Source organism: Ambystoma mexicanum, chromosome 13 (assembly GCF_040938575.1).
Source record: "Ambystoma mexicanum isolate Mex_15411 chromosome 13, UKY_AmexF1_1, whole genome shotgun sequence".
Lineage (NCBI taxonomy): Eukaryota > Metazoa > Chordata > Amphibia > Caudata > Ambystomatidae > Ambystoma > Ambystoma mexicanum.
The window spans coordinates 831,528,218-831,543,631 of record NC_090938.1 but is presented as its reverse complement, the minus strand read 5'-3'; the positions used below and the strand labels follow the sequence as shown (position 1 = coordinate 831,543,631).

The window sequence follows — 15,414 nt, the reverse complement described above, 5'->3', positions numbered from 1 at the left end:
GGTTGAATCTGTTGAAGGAATTAAATGCGGTAATTCATTGTTCTTCTGATGGAGTGCGTTTGACGATTTCACCACAGCAACTTTCTGTCTCTCAATTCTTGACCAAACCTTTGCCGCCAGAATTTAATGATGTTCCGGAGTGTTTGTGGGCTATTGATGATAAGGACGTCGGAGTCTTGCAAATTGAACCTGTTAAGATCATCTTGAAACATGGAGTAAAGCTGCCACGTATTCCCCAGTATAGGATCACGGTCGATGGTGAGCAAGCCTTGAAATGCATCGTCTCCGATTTTGTGCATCGAGGGGTGATTGAGGAAATTGCAGGCAGTTTGTGCAATAGTCCGATTTTACCCGTGTTCAAGAAAGGCGATAATGTAATTCCTTTTCGTTTCATAATTGATCTACGTGCCATCAATAAGGTCATCGCTCCACAATTTCCAATTGTGGCTGATGTGACGACAATATTAACCATGATCCCGGCTTCAGCTACTCATTTTAGTGTTGTGGATCTAAAGAACGCTTTAAGTATTCCTATACACAAAGACAGTAGATACTGGTTTGCATTCACCTTAGGGGGACGTTCGTTTACCTTTACCCGTGCACCGCAAGGTTACAAGGAAACTCCTAGTATCTATAGTAGGGCTTTGAAAGAGCAGCTCGTTACCCTTGAGTTGCCCTATACTTGTACACTGCTTCAATATGTTGATGACTTGCTTTTAGCTGCCGACTCAGAGAGCGCCTGTAAGGAGGGCACTGTGTTGTTGCTTATTCATTTGGCTAAAGATGGGCATAAAGCTTTGCTTTAAAAATGTCAATACTGTTGTCAGGAGGTCGCCTATTTAAGCTATCTCCTGTCAAAGGAGGGAAGAAGGTTGATGCCTGAACGGATAAAACTCATTTCTAGCATGTCTGTCCCAAATACGCAGAAGGAAATTAGAGCCTTGATAGGTATGGCTTCTTAATGTAGTCAGTGGATCCCCAATTTCTCACTAGTGATTAGACCAATGTTGGCTTTGACGAGGAAGGGCATTTCTTCGCCATTGCCGTGGAACTTGGAACACCAGCAAGCATTTGATCTGCTCAAGACTGCATTGTGCTCGGCACCAGTTTTGGGCACACCAAACTATGAAAAGGCCTTTGTGTTGTATGTGATGGATGTGCTTTGGCTGTATTAACGCAGGAACATGGAGGGAAGAATAGGCCGTGCGGCTACTTTTCTTCCGCCCTTGATCCTGTAGCCCGCGCTTTGCTAAGATGTTTGCCAGCTGCTGCTGCGTCTGTAAAACAGAGCGAGGGAATGGTCCTAGGCCATGCTTTAACCCTGATGGTACCTCACTCTGTAGATGTTCTACTGAATAGAACACAAAACGCAACACCTCACCTCCGCACGATTAACGAGATATTAATTGATCTTGTTTGCACCGCACATACAAATTAAGAAGTGTTGTGTTCTTAATCCGGCTGAACTTTTACCTTTCCCGCAAGTGTTTTGCGATGGCTCCTGCTTCAAACTTCCGGATGGTACATCCACAGCTGCTTATGCAATCACTACACTGAGCACGGTCGTGGAAACCAAGAGAATCACACATAACTCAGCGCAGGCCACAGAGATTATAGCATTGACCCGAGCTTGTGAACTTTCCGAAGGGCTTACAGTAAATATATATACTGACAGTATGCCTTTGGGGCGGTTCACAACTTCGGTAGAAAGAGGTTTCTTGACTTCACATGATACAAAAATTCAACATGGCTCCTTGATAGTACGGTTGCTCTCAGCGCTTGCACTCCCTACTCAGCTAGCTATCATAAAATGCGCAGCGCATCAGAATATTGTAGATCATGTAGGAAAATGGAATGCTTTTGCTGACCAGATAGCCCAACAGGCTGCCACTGATCTCTCTTCTGAAACGTATATTTCAAGCGAAGCCACAAATGCCTGTACTTTGGATGAGGGTATTGATTCTGTAAGGGATATCCAAGCCGATGCCACATTAGAAGCTAAGAAGTGGGCTGAGGGTTTGGGGAAACTGGATGATGATGGGTGTTGGGTGGACAAAGTTGAAGGGAAGTGGTTACTGTGACGCATATATTATGATTATGGTTGTTATGGCTCATGGTCCCACCCATATATGTGCTAGTAAAATCACTAAAATGTAGCAAAATGTTTGGGTAAATGAAAAAAATCCCTAAAGTAGCTGAACGCTTTGTTCAGGGGTGCATGATTTGTTAGCAGTATAATGTGGGAAAGGGCACATCAAATCCTAGGGGTAGTTTTGGTCCACCTTCTGTCCCTTTCGAGGTTATTCATTTTGATTTTTACTGAGATGGAGCGTTGCAATAATTTCAAGTATGCATTAGTTGTCATCTGTGCTTTTAGCAAATGGGTTGAAGCCTATCCTGTCAAAGATGCCACAGCTATGACCGTGTCAAAAACTGTGTTAAAGGAATATTTTCCAAGATTTGGGTTGCCAAGAGTCATCTGGTCGGACAATGGTCCACACTTTATCGCTGCAGTAATTCTGCAGATATGCGCGGGATTACAGATCAATAAGCAGTTCCATTCGGCTAGACACGCTTAAAGTGCTGGACTAGTAGAAAGACAACGGCATCATCAAGAACAAGCTTGCTAAGACGTGTGCCGGCACCAAACTAAAATGGCCGGACGTCTTACCGATCGTGTTGTTGTCTATGAGAACGAACCCTCAAACTAAGTCTGGACTCTCTCTCCCTTTGAGGTGGTCATGGGTAGGCCAACTAATATTTGGAATGCTCCGAAGTCTCGTTCTTTACGGGACCTCGAAAATGTACTTCTCTCTCACTATTGTGGCCAGTTAACTAAAAATCTGTATTTGATTTATCACCAGGTGCGAGAGGCTTTACCTGTACGGTACGAGGGTCCAGGTCACAGCATACGACCGGGAGATTGGATCCTCACGAAATCGTTTGAGCGATCTTCTTGCCTCGCACCTCGTTGGCGGGGCCCCTTCTAGGTTTTGCTGGTCACACAGACTGCTGTGCGGGTAGCAGGCCGGAAGCATTGGATACACGCGTCGCACACCAAGAGGATTCCACACCCAGTGCCACACGATACAAAAGATACAGAACCCCTCATCAATGCTGTAACCAACGATCACAAAGCAGCAACCAGCCTCGAGAGTGCATCAGAGACTCTCCCTGAGCCCGTGAGGTCTGGGGAAACAGCCATTTCATCTCCACACTCTCCAACAGTTTTGCTTCCGGAAGTTGTATCTGCTCTTGCTGCCATTCATTCGCCACTTCCAGTGGGAAGTGATGACCCATTGTTCACAGATCACTCAGTACCAGGCACCACAAGGTACGATCTGCGTCCGAGGAAATAGACTTACTGCACGGTTCGTCTGTGCCATCAAGGAAAATCATCGAAGGGCTCGTCTTTTTGGCCCGATCATTTGTACATAAGGGGATCCTGTTGGGAAGGGTTTGTGGCAGGACTAAGAAAACGCTCGGCCTGGAGGTCGCCAGCAAATAACACTGCGCTTTTGTTTGAAGAATACAATGCCTGCAACCGCTCTCGCACGCACAGAACAGATAAGAAAATGTGTGACCAGCTGCGAAAATGGACAATCCAATATACGGGCCCCGAAAACTTATTGCTGTCTTGTGATAATGTTAATTGGTTTCACAATAGTCATTGTCTTAGGTTTCTGGTATCTAGAAGAAGTACATCCGTTTGAGAATGTGCTACCTACTGAAAATGTACCTATTGTTCCCACTCCTTTCGTGCATCAGCATACTCGGTCTCCCAGAGACTGTCAGCACAGACAGAGTTATCACAAAAACACACTATTACTCATCATGAATGCTACACATGCCATTTTTAACAAATCTCATTGTTGGGTCTGTTCACATTTATCGCAACATGGGGATAAGGGGATAGGTTGGTATATTCATCCTTTACCTTTGACAACTGCATGCTATGCTTCTCTTAGAGAACTATTCTTTGGCCGATGGAACGATAGCATCTCAGGGAACTTCGATGGGACTAACTTGAGCGCGTTTGAAAAACGTGTTCTGACACCCCTGGCATGCTCGCTTTTTGCAAATAGGAGTAAGCTTAATGTTGCTTCTATTAGGCCTTCTGATAGACTGTCCCGCCCTTTTCAGTCTTTGATCTCTTTCAAGATGGCTCCTATAGGCAATAGGGATGCCATGCCTCCTTCCTACACTGTTAACCATAGCCCCGATTCAGTTTCTTTCTGCATACAAAGGAATGGTACTCAGTTAATGGGTGATTTTAAAGGTTGCGCCAACGTTGCGAATTTGACTGGAGAGGACAGACCTTTGTATGTAGGCGAACCCGTCTACTTAGTTTGCAGTAATATAGCATTTCCATGGTTACCCAGGGATTGGTAGGGAACTTATTATTTAGGGATTCTGTTACCTGGGGTATTTATTGCGAGTACTGTAGAGATTTCAAAGGCTCGTCTGCGGCGAGACGAGAATGGTGACACTTCAGCACAAGTCCTGGGCGATGTAGCTAAATCCTTTGTGCCATTTTGGAGGCAGATAATGAACTCTGAAGATATCAGGAGACTAGCGAGACTACTGGAGAGGACCACTGACATACTCTATAATATGACTTTAGAACAGAAAGCAATAAGGTTAGTAGCACTTCAGAACCGGATGGCATTAGATGTCATCCTGGCTAAGCGTGGTGGGGTATGTAAATTGGTGGGGTCCGCTTGTTGTGTTTTCGTACCAGATTCCTCCCCAACTGTCTCTAAGGCAATACAGAATCTGCATGTCCCAAGTTCAGATGTGGCTGTTCCCGAGGGAAACTGGGATCTTAGCGCTTGGTTCTGGGACTTCTTGCGATCTTGGGGATGGAAACTACTTTCGGTCTTGCTGATTATTTTAGGTATTCTGTTTCTTTGTTGTTGTATACAATGTCTTCCTGGTATGTGTTCAATGCTAGGAGGATGTTGCGCACAAGCGATGGGTACATTAGGGCATAAAGTATACGCCCCAGAGAACATCTCCAATGAATATGTGCTGAAAGAAATCTTATTATCTGATCTTATGGCAATTGATATCTCCGATAGTGATTCAGGATGTATGGACATTGAGACGTGGAGTTACTCGTAAAGTAACTAGAAGTGGTTTAGCGCTTGGCTTAGGCCAAAAGGAGGGTTTGTTAAACGGGATTTATATCGTGCCTCTTTTATTGTATATAATGGCCTAAGCCCAGTCGCTCTGCGAAGAAATCCGCGTTGCAAAGTTCCGATCTTAGATCGATTTAGCTGCAATTTTAGTTTCATCCGCCATTTTGATTCTCACTCCAAAGTCACCCTGTGTTCTAAAATGGTGGACAGTGTTCTTCGGTTTGTAAATTGGCCGTCCTGACCTTTACATGTAAGTTAATGTCTAAACTGCCCATAGGCCAAATGTTAGGGTCATGTAATGAGACCTTGTCCTTCGTTGACCTGTAGATTGAGGATTACCTGTGCCAACGAAACTGATCCGCGAGCAAATATTAAGCACAATGTTGTTTAAATACTGAATGTGAATACTTGTTGAACTGCATTGTATAAAACATGTACAAAGGCTTAATGTTAGATCCAAAGGTACACTGTCATTGTATAAACTAGGAATAATCCATATGCATATAGGTGAATAAATTAGAAGTGAACGCAGCACGAACCCCTAGCCCGAGAAATGATTAACCTGTAGATGGGCTGGACATCATGTTAGAAATTGTATAAAAAGCATGCGTGTTCTGATGTACAGCCCCACTCACTTCTCACACCGAAAGGGCTGGTATTCGCTGTGATGTACTGAGGGCTAGATAGCTATCTGATACTTTGTTCCTTTGAAAACTGTTCAGTTATAGAATACATATCTGTGCATCTTTGTAAACCCGCGTTTGGTGTATTTCCTTTTGGGGTACTCAGCCTCGATATTCTCTTTTTGCTTTTACATAGGAGGTTAAATACCTCTATGGAGCGTATTGAATCTACATCCAATCCTGGTAAACTAAACTATCACAACAAAAGGGGACAAGCCTCTGAATGAGACTAAGACCAAGGTCTGGTCCATGTTGCCAGAAATATTAAGGCAGATCTCTGAGAAATTGGGTGATGTGGAGACTTACAAGTTGGAACACTCGAGGTCTGAACTCTTTCAGAACAAAAGCCATGAAGAGTCTCATTGTCCACAAGGCCTTCTGGGGCCTCAATACCTTCAACTCTCTCTTCCTAAATATCTTCCTTAGCAAGCTCTTCGCTCATCCGTCTCCAACGCCTTTAGGGTCAGTCGCTTCGACAAGCAACGAGTTGGTGCTAGATCTTTCTTCAGCTGGGGCCTCCCTCTGCAACAGCCTCCCTGTCTCCCTGAAACTTGAGGAGAACCATCTGTGGTTCCGGAAGCACCTCAAAACCTTTCTCTTTGCTTCTGCTTTTTCTCCTCCTCTCCCCTGCTGATCTCCTGGCCGATACTGAAACTGCACTACTTTACCTAGCCACCCTCTGACCTCAGACCTAGGTCCCCTCCGCCGCCAGTCGCACTCCCGCACTGCTCTCCTGGCAACCCTTGCACTTGGGACTGTTCTCTGTATCCCTAGAGTCCCACTACCAGCACTTGACACCTGATGCCTGCACTTACCCTCTACCCTTACACTTGTCATCTGCTGGCCATACCTTACCATTGCACTTTGTCATTTATGCTTCCTGCGTACTGCACTTTCCCCCTTCCCATGCACTTGCACGATCTGAATGACACCTAGCATAGTATGATCTTTGTTCGTCTTCCCTCTGTACCCCCTCCCTTGTCTCGTCACGCCTTGAAACACTTGTGTATACGTGTATAGGCGCATTATAAATGTCACATCATATCTTTGGTGAAAATTACTTCTTACTGCAAGAAACATGGATGAATGACAATGTTCAATTGGACGGATGCACCAGACTGCACTATAAAGAAATGCTCAGTCCAGCGGGCGGTTTGACAAAAGCGGTTTTAAATTCCTTTGCTTTAAATATGGAAGCGATTCCATTTCGGGTGAAGGGTTTGCAAACCATTATGTTAAAAATTCCTTCGAAGGCAGGAGAGAAATGGGTGGCAGTGATTAATATCCACTGGAATGCCGCTTGAGGGGGGCACTTCTTTTTTGGAAAATGTATCTGAACTTCTCCCGATGATAAGGTTACAAAGTGAATCATTTGAAATTATTCTGGCAGGAGATTTAAATGCCTAATGTGTAGCAGCATGTGATTTGAATGGGGTAAAAGTGCAAAAAAAGGCTTCATGTTAGGGTCTTCAATGGTTAACTTGTCTAGCCGAGGGGAATCTAACCCTGGTGAGTGGTGTGATGGAGGGGATGGGTCACCAGTTAAAACTTGGAGTTGGGGGTTTCCTCATCTACACTTGACTATGTCTTTCTGCCTCCGATGCGGCTCTTTCCAAGTGGGGAAAGGGATAATAATGATCATCACAGTCTCTCATGTGAATTTTAGTGGGAAGCAACATTGTGAAGAAGAAAATTATACACAAAGCTTACAGAAATTGGGTACGAGGCCAAAAACATCTGCTCCATCAAAGAGATGGAGAATTAATGTTGCAGACCTTGTGTAATAAGAACTCCTGTAACTTCTGGGAGCTGGTTAATCATTCGAAAAAGTCACAAGTGGGCATGCAGTGTGGTGTGGTGGCGTGGCAGAGATGGACTGGTATGCTCATTTCACCTAGATGTGTAGGAAATATTTACATGAAATTCAGTATAAGGACAGCCCCTGAAGTAAGTGGTCCTTGGAAACATCAAAGGGCACAATAGTGGAATTGATCCTGAAGTCTTCCGCATCCAGGGCTTCGGGTCCAAACGGATTCACCAATGCAATTATGTAGCAAAATGTGCCTCCGACGTCAGAATTGTTATTTGCGGCTCTTTGAGGAGGTAGCCAGGGAGAGGCTATTTCCTGTATCTTGGAAGTCTTCCTTGGAAATCCCCATCTTCAAGGAGGGAGATTGGGCGATTACTGGGAATTACCGCCCGATGTCCCTCCTTGATGTAGAATATAAAATCTTTGCGGGTTTGATCATGAGAGAATTGGAGGGTTGGGTCAAGATCCTGGGAAAATTCCAGTCCAGATTCAGAAGAGGCTCATCAAACCTCTCGGGATGGGCTGGTTCTGAATGTGGTGGGAGAGAGGTCTTGGGTGCAGGGGGAGGGGGTAACACGCTCAATGGTGCCTGAGTCGATCTCTCAAGGGCATTCAAGACAGTGAATAGAGAGCGACTTTGGTCACAGTTGGATGTTCGGGGGATTCCGAGGTCACGCTTGGCAATCGTGGACAGCATGCATGAGGATATCTCTCCAAGGATCAGATTAAATGCACTCTGCCATTAAACCATTCCGGTGAAGGTGGAGAGAGGGGCGAGATAGGGTGCTCACCTACCTCCCCTTCAACCATTATCTTTCTGATCTAGATGGTCATCTTGTTTCTGCAGCATTTGCGCGCCCTAATATAGATGATGTGAAAGTAAGATGGCTGGCATACGCGATGATATTTTGCTGTTGGATCATTCGCCAGTGGGGTTGCAAAGATTAATAGATGCTATGGGGGAATATGCAGCAGAGAATGAACTAAGTAGAAAAGCTGAAAAATCAAAAATAATGATTTTCGTAAAACCGGGAAAGGTGGTCCACAGTCGAAAGTGGGCTTTAGGGAGGAACATAATCCCGGTTGAGAAAACGGGGACATACTTGGGTTTCAGGATGTATGCTTTCCCAACATTTAAACAATTGGACATGGATAAGAGTACTAAGATATTCCAATTGGCGTGTCAGACGGGAAAAATGCTATCAACATATTATAAGGTCTCTCAGATACCGCTAATCAGATTCTAAACAGCAAAAAGTCTGCCTGCTCTGCTTTACAGGATTGACACCAAACCTTTACTATGGCAAACGGACTGGGAAAGAGTCCAGGGTCGGCTTTGGAAAAAGACCCTGAGCCTCCCTAAATCCCTTCCCATTACCAGTTTGAGATTGGAACTGGGGATCTCATCTCGAAGGATGCATGTAGAATGGCGCAGGATTTCATTGTACAGGGTAATGTCGGTTCCCCTTACAGATCCTCTATATGATAATATGGCACGGTTGCTAAACAGAAATTCCTCTGGTAAGCTAAAACAATGAGTAGTGGGTATTCTGGAGGAATATGAAAGCAATGAAAAAAACTTTAGCATAGAATCCAGTGTATATAGAAATGGGTGCTCAAATGAAGAGATTGGATCCGCACAAAAGATGGGATGCGACGTCTGAAACCGGCTAAATCCTTTCTCTGGATTGATAACAAAAATTGGGAATTATGCCAAGGTATCTGAGGCTCTTCCTAAGCTCAAAGATCAGGCAAGAATTTCCAAGACTGTGCATGTACCTGATCCCGACTGGAGAAGTGATTTGTTATGGGAAACAGGGGGAACCTGAGGTGGGAGGGTGCAATTTATGACATTAAAAAATAACCCAGTCAACATTTTGCTGGGTTGTAGTGGTTCATGGGAAATCGGAAGAGTTCTCTTTAGTACATATCTGGAGAGTGAAAGGATCATACATTCGGATATGTTTTGGGACAGGTTAATAGCAGGAGAAGAGGTAACCTTTAAGGTTATTCGAGGGTTGCAGGCTTTGGGGTTCGCTTTAAATTAGGAAATTTAAAGTTAAAGAATGAATCTATTTTACAGGCATGTATTTATTGTTCTTAAATGGAATTTAATGTTGTTTTAGTCTGAATTTTTAGAATGTATGTTTGTAATATTTACAGTGTGAATGTTATTTGATAACTTCAGCACGCTGTATAAAGATTTTTTAAAAAATATGCTGTACCTGTGCACAGCGCCGCTTGGTGGACACATTGATTGACAGCTAATAGTGACCATAGTTGGTGCCGATCTGAGCATGTGTGGGCCGCCACCCAAATCCTACACACTGGCTATAGAGGGCTTTCTGCAGGGGAGAGAAATTACAAGATTGCAAACAGGCCAGGCCCAGGCTAGGATGCTGCATACACATTATTCATGAGAGATGCTAGCAATCAGTTGCTTAATTAAGAGGGATAAGAAGGGGGAGGGAGAGAACCAAGTTACATATAGCTGTACACCCAAAGAAACCTCTGGCGCGGGCTAAGGTCAGAGAGAATAGCACCTGGCCTGCGGTTCTTAAGCTGGCATGAAAGGTGCAATCTGTTTTTTTTGTTTAAAATAAAGGAATGCTTAACATAATCATGCTGCAGAAAAAAGGGAACTTATATCTAAAATATACAAATTAACGAAATTAACTAAAAATCGGTCAATGCAGGTTTCAGTCGCTCAGTTCTTTTGGAGGAAATGCAGGATGCTTATGTATTAATTGTATACAGTCAGTCTAATGCCAAGACCTCAATCTAATTATCTGTTTAGAAAAAAAATAACAAAATATATCACACATATTATTCTGTAAACTTTAATCTTCGGAGTAACGCAAAAACACTGCTCTAGTGTCAAATCGGAGGCCCACTAGGATTACTAAATACTGCACTTCTCGCACACACAGCAACCACGTGCGTTTACCTGTTTACAGGTATATAATTCCTATTTGACTCACTGCTGCTTTGTATTTAACATTGGTTTACCTCATTGTCTGTATGTATATTTTATGATGACTGCAACTAAGCTTCGAAAATTCTTGTAAATGCTGCGCCCTGATACCTTTGGGTACTCTCGCGCATTATAAATAATAAACATAACATAACAAATGTCTCAGCCTGGTTTCTAAACAAAGGCGAGAAAAATGGTCATCGTTTTCTTAAGCGTTGGGAAAATAACCCAGACCAGGGGCCCCCAGCAGCGTTCCGCCCGTAGGAATGTTTGGATCCTGTCCAGGGAGGAGCCCCGGCACACTTGAACCCCCTGTTAACATAGCATGCGACTTACAGCCCTGCTCAGGCAGGGGATAACGGTGACGCATAACTATTTAAGACATTCAGTGCATGATGGTGGAAACATGGCTGGTATTACCATTAACGCAAGAATAGGATTATTTCCAGGGCCCGTGCCCTGCTCCTGCATTAAATGGCGCATTTAGCAGGATATGTGCCAGGCAGGGACGCAGCGTTAATGTGAGCATTGGGGGCGCATGCAGTCACCCGTGTCCTACAGGGTGTATTTGGCAGGATATGTGCCTGGCACGGCCGCAGTGTTAGTGTGAGCATTGGGCGCGGTGTGGGCACGGGGGTCCGCCCGCACGCACGCACTCACCCGGGGGCTGGGCGCCGCTGAGGTTCCGGAAGACGGCGCTGAAGGAGAGGAAGCGGATGAACTCGAGGCCGCTGCAGAAGGCCAGCAGGAAGGAGGCCAGGGCCAGGCCGCCCAGCGCCAGGGAGCAGAGCCAGCGCCCGGCCGCCATGCGCGCGCCGCCGCCCGGGAGCCGATGCACGCCAGGCCGGGGATGCGGGCGGGGAGGCAGGGAGGGGCAGAGGGCAGGTCCGGGGGAGGACCAGACACCCAGGGGACAGCCCTAACCCCGCCCGGGGCCCCCGGTCGGCACGTTCTGCACTTCTAATGGGCTACTTATGCAAAATAGCTTCTACAGCCAGTACCCCCCACCCCCCTCCCCGGTCTTAGCTATGTGCTCTTTCCCCCGCCCCCAAACTGATGACACATCCAAAGCCCATGCCAACCCTCAGAAACACTCAGTGTGAGTGGCGGGATTAGCTCACAAGTGCACAGTGTGGAGTAGCTCTTCCTGCGGTGCATTCTGGTACACGTGGTCCTGTCTTTGCAGCCTGTGCAAGGACCAGAATGCAAACAGAAAAAAGCACTACAAGCGAGCAACTCGCACAGAACAAGCATGCAAACGGGCTGCTTGTGAGGAGTTTTCAAAACCATGTACACATCTATGTACGACCAGACTATGGTGACCAGAATGTGAAATAGGGCCTTGCCTGCTTTGATGACATCTCAGGCAGGGAGGCCTACACTGCTTAACAGGGGTGTTGCTAGGCCTGGAAAAGATCCGGTGCTACGCTAATTTTAGGACTGTCAGGACTGGGGGCTAGCTAGCCTTTTTGGTTGTAACCCCATAGCTTCTATCCAGGACTACAACCAAAAGACCCGGGGCTATAGCCCCCTCTGCCCGCTTAGGAACGCCTCTGCTGCTTAAATAAAGCACGAACACAACGGCTGATGCAAACATGTTTCTTTATTGCACCGGTCATTAATCAAACTAACCTTTCCCTTTCGTCCTGCCAACTCCCTTCCCGATCTCATTTCCTTTGTCCTGGCCCAAACAAAGGCCTTCCCACACAACAATGTGGGAGAGCGCGTAACCCGTATTCACAACATGACCTCTCCCCCTTTTTAACATGTCAGTTCATCTCGCGGCTTACCCCATTTCTTCGATCAGTCTCTGAGGCTTGATGCAACATCTCTGGGGTCGCATTGGGCGATTGTGCACATCAGGCGGCAGTGGTTCCTACACTTCTCCACTGCTGGCTTCTTTTTCTGACTGCTTGCCATCCCCGAGGTAGGAGTCATCCAAGAAGAGGTCGTCTTGACTGCTGCCCAACGGTTCCCAGGCTGTGAGGAACGGCACAGTGACTTTCTTGAAGAGGGAGGAGCTTCGCGTTACGGACTGCTGCTGCTCTTCGCTGGCCGTTATCATGGTGCCCTTTTTGCTGGTTACGACCAACCGTTCGGGTGCAAACACAGGACATTCTTTTCTCACTTTTGACTGTTGCACTAGGATGTGGTCTCCTAGTTCTATGTCACACTCCTTTTGCACTCTCTACACCGAGAGTCTGATTTGTCGTTCATTTTTTCTTTCTCTGCTTTGTCTCAGGTCCTGGCCTGTTGTTTCAGAGGTACTGTGGGCTCTTGCTTGTTACCTTCTGGTAGTCATGTTCTTGCTATTCTGCGGAACATGAGATCCGATGGGCAGACTTCTGTGGTGCTGTGTGGAGTGTGCCGAGATTCGCACAGGAGTGATCTAATGCTTGTAGTGTGCCGAGATTCGCACAGGAGTTGATCTAATGCTTGTTGACGATTTTGGCAATTTGTAGTTTTCTTTTGATATTGGCCATGAATCTTTCAGCGATTAAAGGCTGGTGAAGGGCGGGCCGATATCTGACTTTATGATCTTTGGTATCCCGTATGTTGACAGCATGCGGTCCAGTGCATGGATGACACAGGTTGCTGCTGTGGATTCAATGAGCTGGACATCTGGGAAGCGTGAGTACTCATCATTCAGTACAAGAACATATGCACCGTTACGTAGTGGCCCAAAGAAGTCTACGGCCAGTTCTTCCCACATGCTTTCCTAGAGTGGGGACATCTGCAGTGGGTTGGGATGCGAGGGCGAAGCGACCTGAGCGCAGATGGTACATTTGCCTATAATGTCTTCTACTATGGCATCCAGTTTGGGGAACCATATTTTCTGTCGTAGGAAGCATTTTGTGGATACTACCCCCCGGTGACCCTTGTGCATGACCATCTTCTCTCCAAGTGTCTCTGGTATTCTCACTTTACATCTCGATGATGTGGTCATCTACGGTGGTGGGTTTGTCCTTTACCAGCTCCATGCATCGCACTCCATCCCTCACAGACTCTGGTTCACTTCTGGCCTGGTTCCTTAGGTGGGTTGTCTTCCCTGTCTTGATGCAGTGGGCTACGATTGCGAGCACCGGGTCTCTTTGCGACTCGTTTGCTAGAGTGATCCAGTCGACGGGCAGAGGTTGTAGGTGATGAATTACATAATTGATGCATGCGTCTACAATGGAGTGGCCTGCTTGTGCTGGCCCTGTGGGATGGCTTGACAGGTAATCAGCTGGGTTGCTTTCATTGCCTGGGCTGTGTAAGATGTCAAAATTGTAATCTTGCAGTCTTAGTCCCCATCGAGCTATCCTCTGTGGTATTTTTGCTTTCGGGTCCCCATAAATCGTCAGGAGGGCCTGGTGGTCTGTGATAACTGTGAATGCCCTTCATACGGGTATTCTACCATCTGATCTATTCACTGTTCTGGAGAGATTCTCACCCTGGTTGATGTTGCGCCAGAATCGCCGCTAGGCCAAAGTTACGAGCATCAACAGTTACTTCTGTGCACATGTTCAGATCGAAATACGCCATGCGTTCAGCCGAGGCAAGGTCACTCTTTATTTATACAAATGCCTCTTCTCATTGCTGTGACCATTGGAATACCCTGCCTTGCTTTGTGAGTTCTCTGAGAGGAGTACTGATGGTCGCAAAATCTCGTAGATACTGGCTGCAATAGCTAGCCACCCCTAGGGAGGACATGACTTCGCTGACGTCCTTGGGGGCTGAAATCTCAGAGATGGCAGCAACCATGCTTGGATCAGCACTCATGCCTTCATATGAAAAGATATGTCCATAGAATTTGAGACGAGATTTGCGAAAGGCGCACTTGTCACGGTTTAGTGTCAGGCCGGCCTCCACAAGCGCTGTGCAGATCTGTGAAAGGTACAGTGAGCTAAAGTGTGGCTGCGGACTCTCGAGTGGGTACCTTCCCAAAGAACGGGTCAATGGGCCATGTTTGTTCTCGCAGAGGGGCGCCTATGACTACATTTTGATTGTTTCAAGGGCCTTAGGTCTAGTCAGCCGAAGTTTACCAGGGTCATCCAGACGTGATGCCCTTGCTCACTGTGCCCAGAGAGGCACAGCTCCACCTCACTGATGAGGCCCAACAAGTCTGAAACGCGTGCCTGGGGTTGCTGTTGGTACTCTTGTTCAGAATGGAATTGCCATTACATTTCGGTGCTGGACTGCCCATGTGGGTGGGACAAAGACTGATATGCAAATGGATATTTCCCATCTGTGAAAGGTGCAGTGAGCTTAAGTGTGGCTGCAGACTCTCGAGTAGGAACCTTCCCAAAGAACAGGTCAATGGGCCGTGTTTGTTCTCTCAGAGAGGTGCCTATGCCTAAATTTTGATTGTTTCTAGGGCCTTAGGTCTAGTCACTCTAAGTTTCCCAGGGTCATCCAGACGTGGACCCCCTGCTCATTGTGTGCTCTGAGAGGCACAGCTCCACCTCACTGATGAGGCCCAACAACGTTGAAACATGTGTCTGGGGTTGCTGTTGGTATTCTTGTTCAGAAGGGAATTGCCATAGAATTCTGTTGCTGGACAAAGACTGATATGCAAATGGTATTTCCCTTCTGTGAAAGAAACTGTGAGCTAAAGTGTGGCTGCAGACTCTCAAGTGGGTTCCTTCCCAAAGAACAGGTGAATGGGCCGTGTTCTTTCTTGCAGAGGGGCGCCTATGATTATATTTGTATATGTTAAAGTGGGTCTGAGCCCGGCAGAGCGAAACCCGGGGTGTGCAGTAAATCATCTGAAAAGTTGTATATGTGAAATCCTAAGAAGAAAGGAACTTTGACGTTTGTTGTGTT

General features: G+C 46.3%; 1 protein-coding gene across 2 annotated transcripts in view; it reads right to left on the bottom strand.

The window, feature by feature from the left end:
• Positions 1 to 11,610, bottom strand: part of NRM (nurim) — a 101,440-nt gene extending 89,830 nt beyond the window's left edge. Inside the window, exon 1 of one of the 2 annotated variants that reach the window (XM_069635321.1) lies at positions 11,269 to 11,610. In XM_069635321.1, the coding sequence (XP_069491422.1) occupies positions 11,269 to 11,416 (148 nt within the window). In that variant the 5' untranslated portion in view covers positions 11,417 to 11,610. The remainder of the gene's footprint in view (positions 1 to 11,268) is intronic. The other variant, XM_069635320.1, reaches the window with a different exon arrangement.
• Between the last annotated feature and the right edge of the window lie 3,804 nt (positions 11,611 to 15,414).